At 50.2% G+C, this 23470-nt stretch overlaps 1 protein-coding gene across 1 annotated transcript in view; it reads right to left on the bottom strand.

The window, feature by feature from the left end:
• Window positions 1–1282: 1282 nt before the first annotated feature.
• Window positions 1283–23470, bottom strand: part of ADM2 (adrenomedullin 2) — a 43274-nt gene continuing 21086 nt past the window's right edge. The window contains exon 3 of the mRNA XM_030216450.1: window positions 1283–1783. Within this exon, the coding sequence (XP_030072310.1) occupies window positions 1471–1783 (313 nt within the window). The 3' untranslated portion in view covers window positions 1283–1470. The remainder of the gene's footprint in view (window positions 1784–23470) is intronic.

The following is a 23470-nucleotide window of genomic DNA, read 5'->3' as shown; positions in this document are numbered from 1 at the left end:
CTCCTTCACAATCACGCCTTTTCCCCCTCCCAGCCTTCCTTTTCCTGGTCCTTTACCTCTCAGCCTATCTTTTGTCTTCACCCAATGCCAACAGGTGGACACCAGAAACACAAATCAGTATGGTGAAGGACATTTTATTGATAAACTGACTGACGCGGACATATTTCAGCATACACCTACATCAGGGGCATGTACTCATATCCTAAATGTACACATGCAATGAACAATGTGTATAATGCAATAGATTAAGTAGAAGATGTACTCATTATTCTTAACCACAATTGCTGGATGGAATAAAACATAGAGCTTTATTGCTTCCAAAACCTCAGTTCCGTGTACATTTAGGATATGACTACATACTCTTGATGCAGGTGTATGCCAAAACATGTTGGGCAGTTTATCAATAAAGTGTTCTTCACAATACTAATACGTGTTTCTGGTGTCCAATGCTGCACGCATCAACCTTTTCTTACATGAGCACGCAATTCTGGAATACACTACCACGCAACCTGAAAATGATCTACGAACTAACCAACTTCCGCAAATCATTGAAAACTCACCTCTTTGATAAGATTTACTGCAAGGATGAAAACACATGAAGTCCACACACACTGTTAGTAATGCAACAATACACTCCCTTCTGAATTTCCCATCCCCCGTAATCTCACCACATTTATACCTCTAACCACAGAAAAATGTTATACCGAATATCTTTCCATTGTTCCTTCGTTCTTCTCCACTGTTCTATTGCCTTAACGATACTTTGACTTTGTTTTCGCATAACTCCTCACAATGTATTCCATAACTAAGCCACACTGAACCCGCAAATAGGTGGGAAAATGTGGGATACAAATGCGATAAATAAACTCTTTGTCTTTTTGTCTGTTGGATCTTGGCCTCTCTGTTGTCTTTAGTCCACCCATCCTGTGCAACTTTCCTTCCCCTTCCTCTGAGCTTCTCTCCATTTCAGCTTTCTTCTCTTTCAGTCTCTCTCCCCTCCCCCTTCACCATTCCTCTTACCTCCTGTGCCTCTCCTCCACCTTCACTTTTCTAATATACCATGCTGCACCTTTCTCTCTCTCTGCCTGTCTACCTCCAAGCTTTTCTTCCCTTTTTCTCTCTCCTCTATTTATCCGTGCTTTTCCTCTCTCCTTACCTTTTCTCTTCCACTTTTTTTTTTCATCCTTCCTCCTCCCATGACCTTTCACCCTTAGTAAGACACTGTTGGGTATAGAATTAACACCAAAGCAGGGAAAGAATGGAAACAGCACACAAAGGCTGGTAAAGGGTTTGATAATTTACTCTGTAAGATATTTAGTAAAGACCAAGTTCAGCAAAGAGAAGATAAATACACAGGTGAATGGACAGACGGACAGCAGGTAGCACTGTTCCAATGTCACACAGAAGAGGAAGAAGCTTGACCCCTGTCTCTCTGGGGTCTTTCTAGCCGTGGTATACTGACTGTGACCCTCATCCGTAGCTTTTGGGACTGCTGACGCTAATGCGAGAGGAGTCGTCGCGACCCGCCTGCCTCAGTTGCCACAACCGGCTGCTCAGATTCTGGACCTGGCATGTACCTAGGCCACAACTCAAACGCATAGAATAGGAATGGCGTTTTCCTCGAAAGTGTGAATGAGTCTGTGGTTGCTGCTTGGCAAGCTGTGGTTCATGTACTGCTTTCTTTTCCATTCTTTTCTCCACGGCAGCCCAGGCGTTGCTAAACAGGTAGATCATTAGTCTTCTCTGTGGGTTCCCATCCATCAGTGTTCTGTCAGGAGGCTCCCTATGAAAAAGAACAGGAGAAAGTGAGAGAATATGCACGGACACCATAACAAACTACATGAGGTTCATAGACACAAAATTGGGGGGACGGTGGGGGGGGGGAACAATATATCTGCCCATACTGCTTGCTTTGCATACTTTATATGCATGTGACATATAACACATGTTTATATATGTTGCATGTACAAAGCAGAAGAGTAGAGAATGCAAAAACAAGCTTTTTGACACTGTAGAAGTGGCGATTTTGTCACCAAGTCATTTTTTTTTGGCTAGTGTTTTTCGCAGCCATGCGATCCTTTCACATATAATCACATCAGGATAACTTTACTTCTGGCATCATACACTACCTTGTCCTACCAGCAGTGTAATCCTTGACTCCTGAGGTAGGCGGTCTCTCCCGCCAAAACACGGCCCTGTGTCGGGTCTTTGTTTGGTGCTACTAAAGACGTTTTTGTTCAACGCTCCCTGCATTGAAGCTTGTGTTGCATTATCTATTCATCTGCTTTCTTTGGACTTGACGTAGAGGTATTCTCCTGTTTTGTGGTCTCTGCACGCACAAAGCAAGCATACTACATTCATTACATACTCTGTACCGATGTGCCATGCATAGCATCTGCTATATAAGTACATGTATGCAGCATCTATTTTACACATTCTACTTGCATCTACACACAAAGTGCATGCTATAGAGACCACACATGCTATATGTAACATAGTAACATAGTAGGTGACGGCAGAAAAAGACCTGCACGGTCCATCCAGTCTGCCCAACAAGATATGTGCTACTTTATAAGGTGCGGCGAGATAAAAGGAATGGAGTCTGGAGTTAGCGATGGAGGAGAAGGATGCAATTAGGAGACGATTTGCCTAGTGAACGGAGTTCTTGGGAAGGAGGGTGGAGAGGTAGTGAGGGGCAGCAGAGTGAACGCACTTATAGGTTAATAAGAGGAGCTTGAACTGTATACGGAAACGGATAGGGAGCCAGTGAAGTGACTTCAGAAGAGGGCTGATAAGGGCATAGCGACTTTGGCGAAATATTAATCGTGCAGCAGAATTTTGAACAGATTGAAGAGGAGAGAGATGGCTGAGTGGAAGACCTGTGAGAAGCAAGTTGCAGTAGTCCAAGCAAGAGGTGATGAGGGTGTGGATGAGGGTTCTGGTAGCGTGCTCAGAAACTTCTAAGCAGCTTGCAGATGTCTATATACAAATGCTAGAAGCCTAAAAAATAAGTTGGGAGAGTTGGAGTCTATAGCACTCAATGAAGAGGTAGATATGATAGGCATCTCAGAGACCTGGTGGAAGGAGGCCAATGAAGGGGATTCTGTATTATCAGGGTACAAATTATATCACAATGATAAAGAGGATCAAACTGGAGAGGGTGTTGTGCTATATGTTAAAGAGGGAATTAAGTCAAACATAGTAGATGACGGCAAAGAAAGACCTGCACGGTCCATCCAGTCTGCTGAGGAGGAAGGAGGTGTTTTAGAGAGCTCTGCTGACTTCCAGTGGAAAGGGAGTGAGACCTAGCTCCCTCCCCAAAGATGAGGAGGGTCCCAGGGGAGAAGGCCTCAGGAAAGTCCCAGGCTATGGGGCCTCCTGGGGCCCGGGACCAGAAGGCCGAAAGGAGTGGCTCTCTCCCTGGTTTGACTACCGGGAGAAGGGAAAGGAGTCCAGTGGACCGAAGGGAGAAGCAGCCCAGTGGAGGCCACCAGAGCATTTCCCCCTCCATGGCCCAGCTTGCGGAAGGTAAGCGAGAAGACAGTGGAGGGGGGAGGAAGATAGTACAGGCCCCAGAAGGGCGCTTCCAAGGAAGGGAGAAGGAAGAGGCGATGGAAGTTTGCCAGAAGCCTTTGCTGGAGGCAGCTGAGAGTGAGAGTGAGGAGAATGGATCGTCAGATGAGGAGTTCCTTGAAGTGAGCTATGACCCTGATGATCCAGCAAGTAGTGTGGTAAATATTGTAAGACGAATTAAGCTGGTGGAAAAAGAAGTAGTGGAGCTAGGAAAACGTCTGAAAATGGCAAGAACTATGTGTAAATTTGCCCCAGCGGAGCACAGACAAATGTATGTTAAAGAGGAAGCCCGGATATCAAAGTTGTTGGGGAAAAAAGAACACTTGTTGAACTGTTTAAAAAAGGGCTCTGTGAATCCTTTGAGGGAGCTCTATGTTAACCGAGAAAGGATGGCTTCAATACCTCAGTCTGGGGGTTCAGGAACACTACAGTTGCAGCAAGCTTCAGTGTCTTCAGCAGCATTAGACTCAAAAGAGTTGTCTGGGTTCAGAGGTGACCCCACTTTAAAATACATGAGACAGTTGACAACACAGTCTAGAGCACTTACCCAGCAGCCAGAGGATAAGGAGGCAGCGGCAGGACATGGCTCTGAGGTGGGGGCTGGAGTAGAGATCCTACCTGTGGAGGGGAGGACAGAACTCAGTAACTTTTCAAAACTCCAGATAATGGAGGCAGCAGAGGGAGACGCAGGTAGCAGCCTGTTTTCTACAGAGGTGGTGGTCGAAGTCTCAGAGGGCTTACCTGCAGTTGTGCAAACAGCAGAGACAGTTGCCGTGAAGGAGGCCCTGTTGGAAAAGGGTCAGCAGAGGCAGACTCCGGTATTTTTGGCCGGGTCTGCAATGACTGAAGTGGAAACCGAAGCAGCATGGCATCTGGAGAAGCCCCGCCCACGAAGTCCGGGAGCAGGGGAGGTCTTCCCTGAGCATGGAGTAGCTGGCGGTTTACAGGAGAGGGGTCGGAGAGAGAGGAATAGGAGCGGGCAGCAGCTGGGAGCTCATTTGACCAGCTGTCCATTACAAGAGGTGAAATCGGGGGGTGCTAACAGCCAGCCTGTGGCGGAATCAGGAACAGACAAGCCATGCCCCCGGGAAGCGCCAGCCATTGGGAGAACGCAGGAGGGACTGCACCAGAAGCAAGGGGGAAGTAACCCGATTGTTGAGAGACTTCCGTTGACTACAGAAGTGGACATGGCAAGTCTAACAGATGTGCAGCGGGTGGTGGAGCAGACCTGCCAGCAGGACGGCTGGGAGCGAGGAGCCAAGGGGAGCGGCGGAGTTCCGGAGGCTTCGCCCCTGGTGCCGGAGGTTGGAGGGAGTTCGGGGGCAGAGCGAGCAGGGAGTCTGGTATCGCCAGCTGCAGACCTGACTGGGCAGGTGCCAGAGTATCGCCAGGAGACAGAGGAGAGGAGGCGATTAGCCCAGAGGCTGGAGCCTGCAGTGGCAGGGACGAGCAGGGACGTTCCAGGAAGTGGTGATGGGCAGGACAATCAGTTGGAGGCAGCCCAAGCCGCAGAACTGACTATGGACGTTGCTGGATGTTTGTCTGAGAGGGAAGGGGACGGGGGACAACGGGAGGGGGAGGGGGCGGTGGATATTGAGGAAGGGAGAGGGATGAGGGGAGGGGCAGAGGGACAGAAGGGGGGGGAGGCAGAGGGAAGGGCTGGAACAAGTGTGGAGGGGGGGCGGTGGGGGCTGGGGTCCAAGTCCTTTGCGGCAGTAGTCCAGGGAGGGGGAAGGAGGGAGGGGGGGAGATCGGGTGGTTTTGAGGGCCCAGGGAGGGGTTGGGGGGGAGCGGGGACAGGGGGTGGACAGCTGCCTAAGCGGCGAAATGTGGTACAGCTGAAATGGATAGGGGAGGGGGCAATGCCCTCCAGGGATCGGGTCTTGAGGCTGGTGATGGGGATGGGGTTTATACCCGAGGACTTTTACGCGTGTATACACCAATCAACATCCCAGAATATGACTTGAGCTTCATGACCCAGAGGGGGATGGAAATATTCTGGGAAAGGTACGAGGGGGTGAGGGGAAAGGGGGAGTGGCGGGACCTCAGGGCCATTCCAGTCAGCAAGCCGGACCTGGTGCAGATCACCCTGCTCGTGAGAAATGAGTCTATCTCTGGGGCAGATTTAGCCTACTGGCTACAGAGGTACGCGGAGCTGAGATCCCCACTTACAAAGTTACCGGATCCAAGCAGGGTTTGGGCAGGAGGTTGGGGAGCCCTGGTCAAATTGAGACAGGAGAGCCATGTGGTCCAGCACATTCCTTCGGCTGCCTTTATCGGTCGTGACAGGATACTGTGCTTTTACAAGGGGCAGCCGCGGCAGTGCTTCAGATGTGGTTCATTTAGGCACTTCAGCATGTCATGCCCAGTGGTAAAGTGTGGAAGATGCGGGGATCAGCATGCCACAGAGGACTGCACCGCGATCAGGTGCAACCTCTGCGGCGGGTTAGGCCATGCATATCGGAACTGCCCTAGGGCGGCCCATAACGAGTGGGATATGTGGGGGAAGGGACGGGGAGGGGGGGGTAATGGAGGAGGGGATAGGGCAGGGGGTGATAGGCAGGGAGGGGCAAGGGGGGGAGAAGGAGGGGATGCAGGAGGGGGGGCGGCAGGGGGCTGGGTCAGGAGTGGAGCAGGGGGGAGAGGGGGAGTGGGTACAAGTGCCACAGAGGAAAGGGAAGTTTCGGAGGGGGGGGAAAGTAGGGGTGGGCAGGGAGGGGTCGCTGCAGGGGAAGAGGGGGGGGAACAGATTTCAGGTGTTGGAGGAGGAGGAGGAGGATAGGGAGGTTGGGAGGGAGGAGGAAGAACAGGGGGAAGGAGAAGAGGTGGAGTTAATGGAGGAAGAGGGGGCGGCAGGGGGGATTGGGGAGGGCAAACGGAAATATGAGGAAGCACTGGAGGAGGGTACTGGTGGTAGGAAGAAGGGCGGGAAGGCTCTGGGGGGAGGGGGAGGGGTGAGGGAGGAGGAAGAGGGAAGGGAGGGAGGGAGGGGAAAGGGGAGTAAGAGGAAAGCTGAGGGGGCTGGGCAGGTGGTGAAGGCCCAAGTGCAGGCTTGGGGGGACAGAGTGGAGCTAGAGGAGGATCTGGAGGACTTGGAGGACTTGGGGGAGGTGGAGGACTCGGAGGAGGAGGTAGGGGGCGGGGGTGAAGAGGGGAGAGGGAGGGATCAGGGGGTGGGTCCGGATAGAGCAAAGAAGAAAGGAAGGAAGAAAGGGGGAGGGGGGGGTAAGGTGCAGACAGGACGGCTGCGGGGGGGGGGAGGGGGATCTGGCAGGGGATGATGTAGACCGCATAGCAGAGGACCTGCTTCAGGGTAAGAAGGGGGTATCCTAGGAGATAAGGAAAGAAGTTGGGAGTGAGCAGACCCGTGACTCGCAATGAGGATGGCAGGCTTAGTGTTGACATTTGCCACGCTGAATGTGGCCAGCATCGCCTCTCCGAAGAAGCAGGGTTTAGCGTATGACTGGTTCGCGAGGGTCCAAGCAGATTGCTTCCTGCTCCAGGAGACTCGGCTGCGGTCCATTGAGGTGATCAGGCGGGCAAGGCGGGCCTGGAAGTGGGGTCCCTCGGTGTGGGGGTTGGCGGGGGAGAGGTATGGTGGGGTGGGGATCTTATTTAAGTCCCACCGGGTGAATATTCAGCGAGTGGTGGAGCTGGGGGTGGGGAGATGTCTTGTTGTGGATGCGATTTGGGAGGATAGAGCACTGAGGGTGGTGAATGTGTACGGGCCCCAAAGCAAGAAGGAAAGGGTGCTCCTCTTTGGGAAGATCAAGCCCTACCTATACACTTCGCGCCAAGTAGTCTGGGGGGGAGATTTTAACACCATATTGCGGAAAAAGGATAGTGGGGGACGATCGGTACAGGTGGGCTATGACGGGGTGAGGCTGGCAGGGATCATGCGGGAGGCGGAGCTGGTAGACGCGCATGTGGCCTTCTGTGAGGAACAGGAGGGGTTCACGTTCTTTCGAGGGCAGTGTAAAAGTAGAATCGATAGATTCCTGGTAAAGAAGGGGGTTTGTCTGGGGGGTCCACGAACCGTGGACGTGGACTTTTCAGACCACCACATGGTCCTCCTTCAGGTGGGGGGGCGGCAGCGCAGAGGCCAGGGAGGGGGTTATGGCGACTAAATTTAAAGTGGTTAGGTAGCGAGCAGGTGCGGGAGGAGTACCGCCGGTTTTTGGAAGATCAGGTGTCAGTGCAGGGGGCATTTCAGTCATTGGGGGAGTGGTGGGATACAGTGAAAAGACGAACGCGGGGATTCTTTCTCAGACAGGCGAGAAGGGAGGGGAGGGAAAGGACAAAGTTGGGCATGGCAATAAAGAAAAAGAGGGACACATTGATTTCACAAGGGGGGAGGGAGGAAGAAATACATGATCTCCAAGCACTCCTGGAGCAGGTACAGTACAACCGCTACACCTCCTTGGTGTATGAGCGGGACTTCGGGAAAATGTGTAGCCCGGACCCCTTCGCATGCTGCCGGGAGCGGAGGGCGCGCAGGGTGATGGAGGGGGTGCGGGATGCACAGGGGGTCCTGCAGGACACCAAGGAGGGGATTCTGGGGGCAGTGAGGGACCACTTTGCGGCGTTCCTTTCAGCCCAGCAGATGGATATGGAGCAGATGGAGTGTTATGTGGAAGGAACCCCGGGGATAGGTCACGGGGGACCCCAGCTTCAGGCCCTCTTGAACCCGTGGACAGAACAGGAGGTGGAGGAAGCCATCGGGGCGCTCCACAGGAAGACCTCGCCGGGGCCGGATGGGCTAACAACTGAGTTCTACCAGGCCTTTAAGGAGCAGCTGGTGCCGATCCTGGTGAGGGTATGGGGGGCAGCCCAGTTGGAGGGTTCCTTGCCTAGTTCCTTGACAGAGGCGGCTCTTATCCTACTAAGTAAGGGGAAGGACCCGGCGATGCTGGCCAACTGGCGGCCTATAGCACTGCTTAATACGGATCGAAAAATCTTTGCGCGAATGCTATTCCAGAGAATGAGGCAGGTGTCTGGGGATTTGCTAGCAGCCTCGCAAGCATGTGGGGTTAAAGGGAGAGGGGTCTTGGAAGCTGCAGCGTGGGTGCGGGAGGGGGTAGAACGCAGTAGAGTGGGAGGGCATGGTAGGCTGTTGGTAACACTCGACCAGGAAAAAGCGTTTGATAGAGTGCAGTGGGGTGTCCTATGGAGCATTCTGGAGCGCTATGGGTTTCCGAAGGGTTGGATAGAGCAATTACAGCTACTCTATCGGCATGCGGGGTGTTTTCCCCTGGTTAACGGGTGGAGAGGGCAGGGGTTTGAGGTAGGGGCAGGGGTCCGACAGGGGTGCCCACTCAGCCCGCTGTTGTATGCATACGCCATCGACCCTTTTATAAGACGGCTGGAGAAGGGGGGGGCGGAGGGGCTGGAAGGGGTGGAGGTGGGGGACAATAACCAGTTAAGGGTCGTGGCGTATGCAGATGACGTTACAGTGTGGGTAGCGGACCAGAGGGAGGGAGGTAGATTGCAGAACCTGATCCAGGAATACTCGCAGGCAACAGCGTCGCAGGTCAATTTTCAAAAGTCCAATAGCCTGTGGGTTGGGGATCAGGGGCTGCAATTTGAGTTGGGAGGTAGGTTTCCTACAGCTGTGGAACGTATACGGGTCTTGGGAATATACTTCGAGAAGGGGGATTATAGGCTCTACAACTGGGATAGGTGTCTCCAAGAAGTGAAGGGGAGGGTGGATAGATGGAAGGGGTGGAAAATGACCATGGGGGAGCGGGTACAGCTCATCAAGGCACACTTAGTTCCTTTGTTTCTGTTCGTCAGTTACATCTGCCTGCTGCCGGAGAGCCGGTACACGGCCTTGTATGGGGTGTTCTTCCGGCTGCTCTGGGGCAACAGGACGAATCCGGTAAAACGGAATGTTACCTATCTGCCTAGGAGGGAGGGGGGGGGGGGTGGGCATGATAAACCCAGTCCTGTTTTTCAGCGCTTTGTTCCTGCAGTTCAATCTGGGGAGGGCGGTAGGGCGGGAGCCACCGGGGTGGGCTAGGAGTGTCCTGCAGTGGTGGCCGAGATATTGGGACCTATGGCGGGAGGGGGGGAGGGTAGTGGCACTGCGAAGGGGGGCTCCGGGGGGGGTGAGTTATTGCAAGACCCTAGTGAAATTGGTGAGGGTGTGGGGGCTGACGGTGGGGGAGGTGAAGGCAGGACAACGGGGGGTCTGGATGGACAGAGTACGGGCGCAGGTGTTCTCAGCTCCTCTGGCGCTGAGGGACGCGCCGGCCCCACGGATGCAGCAGGGGTTACGGTTGATTGCTTCGAACCGCATCCCGGTGAAGTATAAAGACCTGGCGTGGCTGTCCTTTCACGGTAGACTGTACGTCCGAGGAAATTTGAAATATCGCAATGTGCGGGATAGAGGGTGCCCACGGGAGGAATGTGCTGGAACTGAAGAGACGATGGAGCATTTCCTGGTGAGGTGCCCATTTACAGTCCAGGTCTCTGACCGGGTTTCCTCGTTGCTGCAGATCCCCAGTTTCCGCAACTACAGCTATGCGGACTGGGTGTATGGCCCAGAGGGTGGAGAGGGACGCGGGGATCCGGGAACACGCTTTCTGATTTCGGTGATATTGCGGTACTGCCTCTGGATGGCGCGCTGCAGGGTGTCCCTGTACCAGGAGGTCCGGCCGGCGGAGGTAGTCAGCTGGGATGTGGTAAGGGCGGTGCAGGAAGCGGCGAAGTGGGAAAGGGTGGAAAAAGGGGTGGGGGTGGCTTCGAGGTGGTGGAGACACGTGAGGCTTAAGCCGCCATGAGGGGACATGCTTCCCAGGGGATTGTGTGCCAGTTGTCTGAAGGGGTTGTGGGGGGTCGGGGGGGGGGGTTGATCCATTGTATTATTGAGGAGGGGGTGTACATAGATAGGCAGACCATGTCTAGCTAGGAGCCTGGGGTTTGATTTGCATGTCCGGTTTTTTTCTTTGGTCTTTCTAATAAACAGTTTCCACTGTACTATTGAGGAGGGGGAGGGGGTGTACATAGATAGGAGGACCGTGTATAGCTAGGGGCTTGTTTTTGATTTGTATGTTATTTGTTTTTAGTTTTTTCCAATAAAAAGAGTTTTCCAGTCTGCCCAACAAGACAAACATATGTGTAAACCTTACCTTGATTTGTACCTGCCTTATTCAGGGCACAGACCGTACAAGTCTGCGCAGCAGTACTTCCCGCCTCCCAACCACCAGTCCCGCCTCCCATCACCAGCTTTGGCACAGACCGTATAAGTCTGCCCTCCCCTATCCTCGCCTCCCAACCACCAACCCCTCTTCCCCCCACCTGCTCCGCCACCCAATTTCGGCTAAGCTTCTGAGGATCCATTCCTTCTGCACAGGATTCCTTTATGCATATCCCACGCATGTTTGAATTCCGTTACCGTTTTCATCTCCACCACCTCCCGCGGGAGGGCATTCCAAGCATCCACCACCTTCTCCGTGAAAAAATACTTCCTGACATCTTTCCTGAGTCTGCCCCCCTTCAGCCTCATTTCATGTCCTCTCGTTCTTCCCATCTCCGGAAAAGATTTGTTTGCAGATTAATACCTTTCAAATATTTGAACGTCTGTATCATATCACCCCTGTTCCTCCTTTCCTCCAGGGTATACATGTTCAGGTCAGCAAGTCTCTCCTCATACGTCTTGGAACGCAAATCCCGTACCATTCTCGTAGCTTTTCTTTGCAGCGCTTCCATTTTTTTAACATCCTTCGCAAGGTACGGCCTCCAAAACTGAACACAATACTCCAGGTGGGGCCTCACCAACGACTTGTACAGGGGCATCAACACTTCCTTTCTTCTGCTGATCACACCTCTCTCTATACAGCCTAGCAACCTTCTCGCTACAGCCACCGCCTTGTCACACTGTTTCGTTGCCTTCAGATCCTCGGATACTATCCCCCCCAAGATCCCTCTCCCCCTCAGTACCTATCAGACTCTCCCCGCAAACAAAATAAATATTCTACATGAAACAGAGAGCAGCGTGGAATCCTTGTGGATATAAGTTCTATGTGTGAAGGGAAGGAGTATACTGGTAGGGCTGCACTACCATCCGCCAGGACAGAACGAACAGATGAAGAAATGTATGCAGCATACATACTACATCTGCTACATACATGCAGGCACACGTGTTTCTGAATGAAGGACATTATTTCATGCACTCTTCACTCACTTTTGTACAGAAAACCATGATGCTGCAGGGAAAATTATAGCATATTCAGAAGAATGCAAATGGAATAAAAGAAAACTAAGGGGGGGGGGGGGCCTTTCACTAAGGTGCACTAGCTAGCACTGATCACTGAGACGCCCTTAGGAATATAATGGGTGTCTCAGCATTTAGTGCAGCTGATTTTTAGTGTGAGCTAAAAAACGCTAGTGCACCTTAGTAAAAGACTGCCTAAATGTGGGAAGGGTTTGTCTGTTCAGCTGATTTGATGGCTCTGCCAAGTGTTTAATCACTGGTAGAACATACAGCAGACTTTGATGCCTGGAACAACTACAGAAAAGCAAGGCGCAGTGCCCCAACGGGTGCACGGAGCCGCCAGTAGCATGGCGCCGTGCCCCGACGGGCCTGCGCATAAGTGCCAGCGGGGTGCGGGCGAGGCGTGGCAGGCATGTTCCCGCCAACCAAGGGCACCCCGCTGGTAAAGGGGGAAGGGCTTAGCGGGGTTTAAAAACCCTTGGGAGGAGCCCGGACGACCTCTTCAGGCGTCCGGGCAACAGCATGCACGTTCTCCCGTCCCCCTGTCATCCACATCGCGAACGCTTGACTCGTGTGCTGCTGGCATACGGCGTGGCGACATCGAGGGCGGCTCGGGCACCGGCCTGGGGGCTTGTGAGCGAGCGGGTGCCCAGGCGCCGGAGGGGAGCGGTTTCCCTTGACAAAATCCGCGGGAACACGGCCTTCCGCCCAGCCGATCAGGTACAGGAAAGCAGGTGTTAGTCAGAAGGAATCTACAATGCTAATGGGTCCATTAATGAGATGGATCCTGGAGTATCTGTGTTTTCAGTGTCAACTGGTGAAGCATTTCCCTGGAGCCTTTAAAATTTAAATGCATTTCAGGTGCTGTCATCCAGGCCCTGAAGACATGGACTCCTCTGATTGCTTGTTGCTTAGATTCCTAATGCCCAATATCAACGGCCTAGCCTTTCTGACTGTCCTAGTTCAACAGTAGAATAAATGAATTGTTAAAAGCCCAGTGGAAGGAATTACAATATGGAATAAGTCAGTGGTGTAATCATAAATTCAGGTGGACATCAATGTCCATTTTGGTAGCCATGACACCACCTGTTGCCACATTCTCCTCTGCAGCTATGTCCTACTTACTGTTGGGTTCCTGCTTGAATTCCATATGAAGTAATACAAAACTCCACAAAAAATAAAGGGTACTCATAAATCACACAAATGGAAAAGGTGCAAGATCCAAACCTCATGAATTCCAAACAATATACCCAAATTAACATATCTACAAATATATATATATATATATATATATATATATATATATATATATATATATATATATATATTTGTGCTCATATCAGTTGAGAGACTACAAGTGCAATAAATAAATAAATAAACTCAATATATTTTAATCATTGCACTTTTAAAGCTGGAACATCATCAAAACTCTGTTTTGAATTGTGTATCATAACATTTTATTAGTATTTTGTAAATATTTTATTAAATACAAATTTATTTAATAAAAAAAACATAAAAACTTAAAATAAAATATCATAACATAGCTTAAAGAGTGGAAAAGCTACTACTTTCAGGTCCCGACATGGGCCATGTTTTGCCAACTGCTTCCTCAGGGGAGCCCACTTCAAAGCTCAGTGTCTTTCAAAACTATTTTATGCTTTTAGATTTTACACCTTTTATGCTTGTGTACTGGCATATAAGTGCACATAATCCATTATAAAAAAATTACCAAGGATGTTTGGGTGCATAGAGAGAGGAATGGCCAGTAACATAGTAACATAGTAACAAAGTAGATGACGGCAGAAAAAGACCTGCACGGTCCATCCAGTCTGGCCAACAAGATAACTCATATTTGCTACTTTTTGTGTACACCCTACTTTGATTTGTACCTGTGCTCTTCAGGGCACAGACTGTATAAGTCTGTCCAGCACTATCCCCGCATCCCAACCACCAGCCCCGCCTCCCAACCACCGGCTCTGGCACAGACCGTATAAGTCTCCCTAGCACTATCCTCGCCTCCCAACCACCAGCCCTGCCTCCCAACCACCAGTAGGAAAAAGGAGGTGATGATGCCCCTGTATAAGACTCTGGTGAGACCTCATCTATCCTATATAATAATTCTCACCTCCAACGTTCTAATGTGCCTAGGACTGTGCCTCCCTCAGAGGTGGTCTGCTAGGCAGGCACGTACTGACATCAGTGATGTCAGTGACAGCTGATTCCAAAGCAAGGGGAGGAGTAGGGAAACACAAAGCGTGTTTCCCTACTCCTCCACCTGCATGGGAATCAGCTGTCAGTGCGCTGCTTCCTGTCACTTCGGAGCAAGTGGCAGGGAGCGGGGCAACACAGAACCCCCCCCTCGCCACAACACCAACCCGCCCCCCCCCCACCTGACGAGCATCAAAACCCCGGGTCCCCTCACGCACCTCCCACTGAGTTCCACACTCCGCCCTCCCTCCGATTTCAACCCCCCCCTCGTTACGGCCCCCTGTACCCTCCTTCCGTGACCCTGTCGACCCCCCCTTCCCGCCGAAAACCGTCCCCTGCCGCCGTCCAGTACCTCTGCTGACGGGGGACCCCAACCCCCGTCAGCCGAAGTTCTGTGCTGGCCTTTGCAGCGTTCCTTCTTCAATGATCTTCTGTTCAAGTTCCTCTGCGTGCATCTGATGTCAAATGCACGCAGAGCAGACGCACGCAGAGGAACTTCAACAGAAGATCATTGAGGAAGCAATGCCGCGAAGGCCAGCACAGCACTTCAGCTGACGGGGGTTGGGGTCCCCCGTCAGCACAGGTACTCCACGGTGGCAGGGGGCAGTATTCGCTGAGAAGGGGGGTCGACAGGGTCGCAGAAGGGGGTACAGGGGTCCGTAACACGGTGCAGGGGGTGAAAACGGAGGGAGGGCGGAGTCTGGAACAGCGAGGGAGGGTGGGGGATGGCCTTGCTAGCGCCCGTTTCCTTCCCTTCAGAAACAGGCATTTTTTTTCTAGTACTATAATAAAAAGCACCTCTAACGTTCTGAAGCTGACTCCGTGGCTTCACTGAAGTGAAGGGTTCATAAGGTTCATCAGATTCATGAATCAGTCACCATCTCTCTCGACCCCGCCCTCGCGCCTCTGATAGGTCTGCCGCCCTAGACGTCATCACGTTTTGATGACCGCAACGTCATCACGTTTTGACGTCGAGGGCGGCGGACCTATCAGAGGCGCGAGGGGCGGGACTGAGAGAGAAGGTGACACACTGACAAATCTGACAAACCTTACCAACCCTTCAGTTCAAGGAAGCCACGGAGTCAGCTTCACAACGTTGCAGGTACGTTTTCTTACATTACACAGCTCCCTAATTTTTCACTTAAACATAGCAGGGTGGCTGGGGGGGGGGGGGAAGGGGGGCAACTATCCTGGAACTGGGTGGGAGGGAGGGCGGACCCTGGAACTTGGAAGGGGGCCAGACAAACCCTGAAACTGGGAGGGAAGGAGGGAGGGAGGGTGACCCTGAAACTGGGAGGGAGGGGGAGAGGGGGGCAATGACCCAGGAACTGGGTGGGTGGGAGGGAGGGCGGACCCTGGAACTTGGAGGGGGGGCGGGCGGACTCTGAAACTGGGAGTGAGGGGGCCCCTGGCACACACTCTCATTCTCATACACACACACACACACACTCTCACACACAGTCTCACTCTCTCTGTCACACACACTCACACATTCACTCTCTCTCTGTCACACACACTCACACAGTCACTCTCTCTCTATCACACACTCACTCTCACACATACTCTGTAAAACACACACACTCCGAGGAAAACCTTGCTAGCTCCCGTTTCATTTGTGTCAGACCACACCATCAGAAAGATATAAACAGGATTGAGTCGGTCCAGAGGGTGGTTACTACAATGGTCAGTGATCCTTGTCAAAAAAAGCATATGGGGACAGACTTAAAGATCTCAAAATGCAGGGGTGTGCTGGTAAATTTTTTACAACGGGCTCTCTCTCCGGGCATAGCCGGCCCTGAAATTTGGAGGGGGGGGGGGAATACATGCCTCTCTATCCCCTCCCTTGTGCAGGCACGCTAGGCATACCTTTGCCAAGCCCCACCAGCCAATAAATGGACTGCCACCATTCTCTGCTGCTTGTTTCCGGCTCCGAGCAGCATGATGGAACCTTCTTGCGCTTGCATGAAAAGTCCCAGCCTGATGCTCAGAAACAAGGAGCAGGGAGCAGCAGCAGTCTATTTACTTGGCTGGTGGGGCCAGCATCACAGCCAGCAAAGTAAAAGAGAATTGAGGAGGGGGCCCAAGCCCATATTTTGGGAGTCAGTTGTTAAAGTAGCCATGGGGTGGCCTACTTTAACAACCGGCTCCCAAAATTCTTAAAAACTGAGAGCCCACTCCAGCACACCACTGTCAATATGCATACTTTGGAAGAAAGGCAGGAGAGGGGAGATAAGATAGAGACATGTAAATACCTAAGCAGCATAAATGCACAGGAGGCGAATCTCTTTCAATTGAAAAGAAGATCTGGAATGAGGGGGCAGAGGATGAAGGTGAAAGGGGACAGACTCAGAAGTAACCTGGTGAATTTGTGGGACAGCCTTCCAGTGGAGGTGGTGGAGAGGAGCCTGGGATCTCTAAGGAACTGACAGGAAGAGTAGATGGCACGGATAGGCAAACAATAATTAAGAAGAATAAACCAAAAAGTCTGGTTTGCATAAGTGTTCACACCCCTTAGCTCAGTGCTTGGTGGAAGCCCCCTTTCCAGCAATAAAAGCCAGAAAGTCCTTTAGGGTAAATGTCTACCAACTTTGTAAAGTGGGCTGGGGCAGGTTTTGTCCAGTCTTCTTGGTAAAATAGCTCAGACTCTTTCAAGTTGGCTGGGGATCATCTGGACAGCATTTTTCTAGTCTTGCCACAGTTGGGTTTTTTTTTTTTGTTTTTGTAATTGGATTCAGTTCATGGCTTTGACTGGGCTACTTGAGGACATGCACTTTCTTCTTGCTGAGTCACTCCACTGCTGCTTTTGCTTTGTACTTTGGAGCATTGTCCAGCTGAAAGTTAAATCTTCTCCCCAGTCCCAGGTATATGGCAGACTGGAATCTACCCGTTTTTTGCACCATCCATTTCTTCCTTGCCTCCTCGTTTTCACTGCTGCAATGCACTCCCCACAAAACAATGCTGCCGCACCATTCTTTACTAGAGCTTTCTAGGGGGGCCAGCTTTTTCTGCGGGAGATTTAGGGCATGCCCCAGCCGCACCCAGCTCCGCCTCTGGGCCGCAGCACCAACAATTGCTTCCTCTTTTCCAGCAGCAGCAGCAGGAGACGCCTTCATAAAATGTCATTTCCTGCTGCTGCAGGGCTAGTCCCCCCGTTTTCTGTTTCTGTTGATGGCTCTCTCATTCTCCCTGTCTCCTCAGCTCGAAACCTTGGGGTCATCTTTGACTCTTCTCTCTCCTTCTCTGCTCGTATCCAGCAGATTGCCAAGATCTGTCGTTTCTTTCTTTACAACATCCGTAAAATCCGCCCCTTTCTTTCCGAGCACTCTACCAAAACCCTCATCCACACCCTTGTCACCTCTCGTTTAGACTACTGCAATCTGCTTCTTGCTGGCCTCCCACTTAGTCATCTCTCCCCTCTCCAGTCGGTTCAAAACTCTGCTGCCCGTCTCATCTTCCGCCAGGGTCGCTTTACTCATACTACCCCTCTCCTCAAGACCCTTCACTGGCTCCCTATCCGTTTTCGCATCCTGTTCAAACTTCTTCTACTAACCTATAAATGTACTCACTCTGCTGCTCCCCAGTATCTCTCCACACTCGTCCTTCCCTACACCCCTTCCCGTGCACTCCGCTCCGTGGATAAATCCTTCTTATCTGTTCCCTTCTCCACTACTGCCAACTCTAGACTTTGCGCCTTCTGTCTCGCTGCACCCTACGCCTGGAATAAACTTCCTGAGCCCCTACGTCTTGCCCCATCCTTGGCCATCTTTAAATCTAGACTGAAAGCCCACCTCTTTAACATTGCTTTTGACTTGTAATCACTTGTAACCACTCGCTTCCACCTACCCTCCTCTCTTCCTTCCCGTTCACATTAATTGATTTGATTTGCTTACTTTATTTATTTTTTGTCTATTAGATTGTAAGCTCTTTGAGCAGGGACTGTCTTTCTTCTATGTTTGTGCAGCGCTGCGTTTGCCTTGTAGCGCTATAGAAATGCTAAATAGTAGTAGTAGTCCCACAGTTGTTATCGCCAGACTGGTCCCATGGCAGCAGGAGATGGCGTTTTATGAAGGCGTCTCCTGCTGCTGCTGGAAGGGGAAGCTGCTCCGCGGTAGATCCTGGTTCCCTATCGGGATTCTCCTGCTAACAACAGGAGACTTAGCAGGTCTCCTTTACTGCAGGGATGGTGTTATATTTATGTTTATTTGTAGGGTGATTTGTGGGCTCATCTTCGAAAGAGAAGGACGTCTATCTTTCAACATAAATCGGAAGATGGACGTCCTTCTCCCAGGGACGTCCAAATCGGTATAATCGAAGCTCGATTTAGGTCGTCTTCAACTGCACTCTGTCGCAAGGACGGCCAAAGTTCAAGGGGGCGTGTCAGAGGCGTAGCGAAGGCAGGACAGGGGCGTGCCAAACACTTGGACGTCCTTGACCCATAATCGAAAAAAACAAGGACGTCCCTGACGAGCACTTGGAGGTTTTCACGCGTACCTGTTTTTCTTACGACTAAGGCACAAAAAGGTGCCTGAAATTACCAGAGGACCACCGGAGGGAATCGGAAATGACCTCCCCTTATTCTCCCAATGGTCACCAACCCCCTCCCGCCCTCAAAAAACATCTTTCAAATTATTTTGTGCCAGCCTCAGATGTCATACTCATGTCCATGACAGCAGTATGCAGGTCCCTGGAGCAGTTTTAGTGGGTACAGTGCACTTCAGACAGGCGGACCCAGCCCCATCCCCCCCCCCACCTATTACGTTTGTGGAGGAAACAGCGAGCCCTCCAAAACCCACCAGAAACCCACTGTACCTACATCTAGGTGCCCCCCTTCACCAGTAAGGGCTATAGTAGTAGTGTACAGTTGTGGGTAGTGGGGTTTGGAGGGGCTCAGCACACAAGGTAAGGGAGCTATGTTCCTGGGAGCAATTTATGAAGTCCACTGCAGTGCCCCCTAGGGTGCCCGGTTGGTGTCCTGGCATGTCAGGGAAACCAGTACACTTCAAATACTGGCTCCTCCCACGACCAAATGGCTTGCATTTGGTCGTTTTTGACATGGACGTCTTTGGTTTCGAAAATCGCTGAAAATCAGAAACGTCCATGTTTTGGGATGTCCAAATCTAGGGACGGCAACATTTAAAGATTTGGACATCCCTGACGGTATTTTCGAAACGAAAGAAGAACGTCCATCTTGTTTAAAAAATACGTGTTTCCCCGCCCCTGGATTTGGACGTTTTGCAAGGACGTCTCTTTCGAAAATTCCCCTCTTGCTGTGTTTATTTTATATGACACATATCGCTTAGGAATGACAACAAAATGTTTCGCTTTGGTTTCAATAATCCATAAAACCTCCTCCCACTTTTGCACAGTGTCTCCCAAGTGTTTCTTGCAAATGTCATATGGTACATCATATGGCTTTTCTTCAGCACTGGCTACCTTCTTGCCACCCTGATATATAAACCATGATTGAAATTGGTGAACAGTCAGTATTTTCACAAGTCTCAGACAGAGACCTTAATAGTACTTTGGAAGCAATCTTAGGCCTCACAGTGACCTTCCTCAGCAGTTTCTTTAACTTATGGCTACTGACATTGGAGGGATGGCTTGATCGAGGCAGTGTCTTGATTAACTCCCCCCCTCTAAATGTCATTGATAGGTGTGTAACTTACAGCCCTGCCCAAGCTCCACTCATGTGTACGCCCCCTTGCAAAATACTCGCTATGTAGGTTAAATGAGTAATTGCAGAATAATGCTTAGGCAGACTTACTGCATTTAAATGCGTATGATTATGTTTGTTCAAATGTGAAATACCACCCTTTCTGAACGAAAAGGTCAGAGTGATTTACAGTACAGCAAATAAAAGATAAAAGATAACATAACATACAGCACAGAAAAGAACGCCAAAAAATGACAGGTAAGCAGTAATCGTAACAAGAACAGACACTGAAAAAAAATCACAGCTACATCAAACCAAAATGGCTCCCTCTAGTGTCGGGATCAAAAACACGACTGAAATAAAAGGGTTTAAGTACTGACTTAAATGAAGATTCTGTTCTAGCAGAAGGAGGCAAATCATTCCATAATTTTGGACTGACAAAATAAAATGCAGAATGTCTGATGGATTCTAGATAAGCCATTTTAGGGGAGGGGAGGACCAAACAATGAGAGTCAAGGGATCTGAGTAATCTGGATGGAGTATACGGGATGGTGAGTGAAGAGAGAAAAGAAAGCAGACCTGTATGGTAGGCAAATCGTTTAGCAGAGCAGAGAAAATGGGCTGCCGAGTTTTATAATGTCTGTAGTCTTTTTAGCTGAACACTTGAAATACCTGCAAAGACAGAATTACAATAGTCGAGCTTAGAAATTACGAAAACATGAACTAGTGTGTGTAGTGAAACAAAATCCAGGTAAGATGGGATAGAGTGAAGTTTGCACAATTAACAGAACCCCGACTTCATAACACGAGAGATATTCTGAGCAATAGATAACTTAGAATCAATTGTGATTCCAAGGTATTGAAAAGATACACACATACGCATAAACGTCATTATTCAAACATTTATGCATGTAATAGTCACATAAAGTTTAGCACCTATAGAATTTCCCCAGTTCAATCAAGACTTTTACTTTTTCAATCAATTACTTTTTAAATATTTCTATAATATGTTTCTTTTTCACATTAAATATGTAGAGTATGTTGTATTAATCACTGAAGCAAATTATTTTTAATGCCTGTTGAATTCTATTTTTAGACAACAAATGTAAAATACGTACAAAGGAGTGAAAATGTTTACAAGGCATCGTGTACCTCCTCGGTCTCCTTTATTGCCCCCTCCATCTCTCTGTCATGTTCTTCGCTCCACCTCCCTGGCCTCCTTTCCTCTCCCCAGGAGTTGATCCCCTTACCAAGGGGCTGATAGTAAACTGTGCTATGTTTTAGTGCAGCGCTTTACTCAGGATTTTCCAACGCTAGTCTTACTCTTCAATGCAGAAAGGGAAATGGGACTTGATATACCGCCTTTCTGAGGTTTTTGCAACTACATTCAAAGCGGTTTACATATATTCAGGTTTTTATATTGTACGTACGTGCAGGACGTCAGACTCACAGAAACAGAAGCCTGCGCAGCCACGTTGCTGATCTGCAATGTTGCTAGTGGAATAGCAACATTCCATGTAGAACCTCAAATAGGGAAAGGGAAATGGGACTTGATATACTGCCTTTCTGAGGTTTTTGCAACTACATTCAAAGCAGTTTACTTATATTCAGGTACTTATTTTGTACCAGGGGCAATGGAGGGTTAAGTGACTTGCCCAGAGTCACAAGGAGCTGCAGTGGAATCAAACTCGGTTCCCCAGGATCAAAGTCCACTGCACTAACCACTAGGCTACTCCTCCGCCTTCTAGCATGGGAAAAGCTTGAATAAAACCACTGTGCTAAAGGATAGCACAGTGGGCATGCAAAATGCAAGCAAAGAGCAGGAATTAGCAATTGCTCCCAATGTAAAAACAAATTGCGCTAGAATTTAGCACGCTTTTTTACTCTTCCCTTTATCCTGCATCTTTACACCAGCTCAAAGGTCAACATAAGGATGTAGCATGGGAGCAATGGGGTCATCTGAGGTGACTGGAAGCAGTGTCGTAGCCACAGGTGGGCCTGGGTGGGCCAGGCCCACCCACTTAGGGCTCAAGCCCACTCAACAGTAGCACACGTTTAGCAGTAGCTACCAAGCTTGGCCAGCTGAAGACTTCCCCCTGATGGTAATGAAAGCGCTACTCTCCACAATACCGGCACCTGCGCATGCTCAGTTTTCAGCGCATGCCTGCTACAGACTGCCGAGGTGGAAAGAAGCATTTACCCACTAGCTGAGATATGTTTTGGGTGGTGCTTAGAGGGGGGGGGGGGGGGGGAGAACACTTGGTGCCCACCCACTTCTTGCCTAGGCCCACCCAAAATCTGTTGTCTGGCTACGCCCCTGAGTCTGGAAGAATGACCTAGTGGTTAGAGCAGGGGTTTTTGACCCAGTCCTCAGAACACACACAGCCAGTCAGGGTTTTCAGGCGTGCCCCGAGGACTGGGTTCACACTCTCTGATACCACCCTGATGGGCAGAAGCACACAGCTGCAGTATTACGAAGAGCCTGAAGCATAGCCCTGCCTGTATATATATCATATATTCAGGGCTACAATTTTCTCAGAACTAAATACTCGACTAGCTTTCAGTATTAAAAAAAAATAGTTTTGCTTGAGATCTCCGCCTAACATTCAAACATCCAGCAACCCACTCCCCGCAGCCTAAAAAATACAACCTGCTTCAGGCATATGGCATGCAGTTCCATGACATGCACTAGATTAAATACATGGCATATAGGGCAGATTAGCATCGGAGATGGGAAGGCGGTAGAACGAGAGGACATGAAATGAGATTGAAGGGGGGCAGACTCAGGAAAGATGTCAGGAAGTATTTTTTCACGGAGAGGGTGGTGGATGCTTGGAATGCCCTCCCGCGGGAGGTGGTGGAGATGAAAACGGTAACGGAATTCAAACATGCGTGGGATATGCATAGAGGAATCCTGTGCAGAAGGAATGGATCCTCAGAAGCTTAGCTGAAATTGGGTGGCGGAGCAGGTGGGGGGAAGAGGGGTTGGTGGTTGGGAGGCTAGGATAGGGGAGGGCAGACTTATACGGTCTGTACCAGAGCCGGTGATGGGAGACGGGACTGGTGGTTGGGAGGCGGGAAATACTGCTGGGCAGACTTATACGGTCTGTGCCCTGAAAAAGACAGGTACAAATTCAAGATATGAGTTTATCTTGGGCAGACTAGATGGACCAGGCAGGTCTTTTTCTGCCGTCATCTACTATGTTACTATGTATGTTACTATGTTACTATGACTGATGCAGTAGATTAACATGTGTTGTTTAGGATATACATGTATGTGTGATATGCAGGCATAGATTAATGTGATATATATGATTGTGTGTGTATATGTGTAAGGGGGACTATGTAGGTAGGTTATGAGTTGTGACATGCCTGTAACACTTTGCATGAAAGGAATTAATAAAACAATGAGAGAAGAGATGGAAGATAGAGAAAAAGAAAGGGGAGAAAGAGAGACAATGAATGAATGAGGAGGGTCAAAAAGCGAATCAAAGGAAAGAAGATGAGAGAAAAAGGGAAGGGCTGAAGGGTGGAGAGAAACTGGAGGGAGGGAGGCGGGGAATGAAAGCTGAGGTGGCACTGCTGGGGCGCAGACCTGCAGTTTTACACGTAGGCTGAGACAGTGAGTCCATGAATCAGAGACCTCTCAGTGTGCCTGGGAGTGTTTTCTGGGGAGCTGGGCAGATTAAACTGAGAAGTGCCTGCAGCAGCCTAAGCTGTACAGTCCTCTCTTGTCTCCTGTTTTCTCTGTCCTAGGAGGGTGATGTGTCATGTGAGGAGCCAACAAACAGTCTGCCTGCAGCTGTTTCTCAACATCTCCC

This window comes from Microcaecilia unicolor, chromosome 10, assembly GCF_901765095.1.
Source record: "Microcaecilia unicolor chromosome 10, aMicUni1.1, whole genome shotgun sequence".
NCBI classification, from domain to species: Eukaryota; Metazoa; Chordata; class Amphibia; order Gymnophiona; family Siphonopidae; genus Microcaecilia; species Microcaecilia unicolor.
The sequence above is the reverse complement of the archived record's forward strand: the minus strand, read 5'-3'. Positions and strand labels throughout refer to the sequence as shown.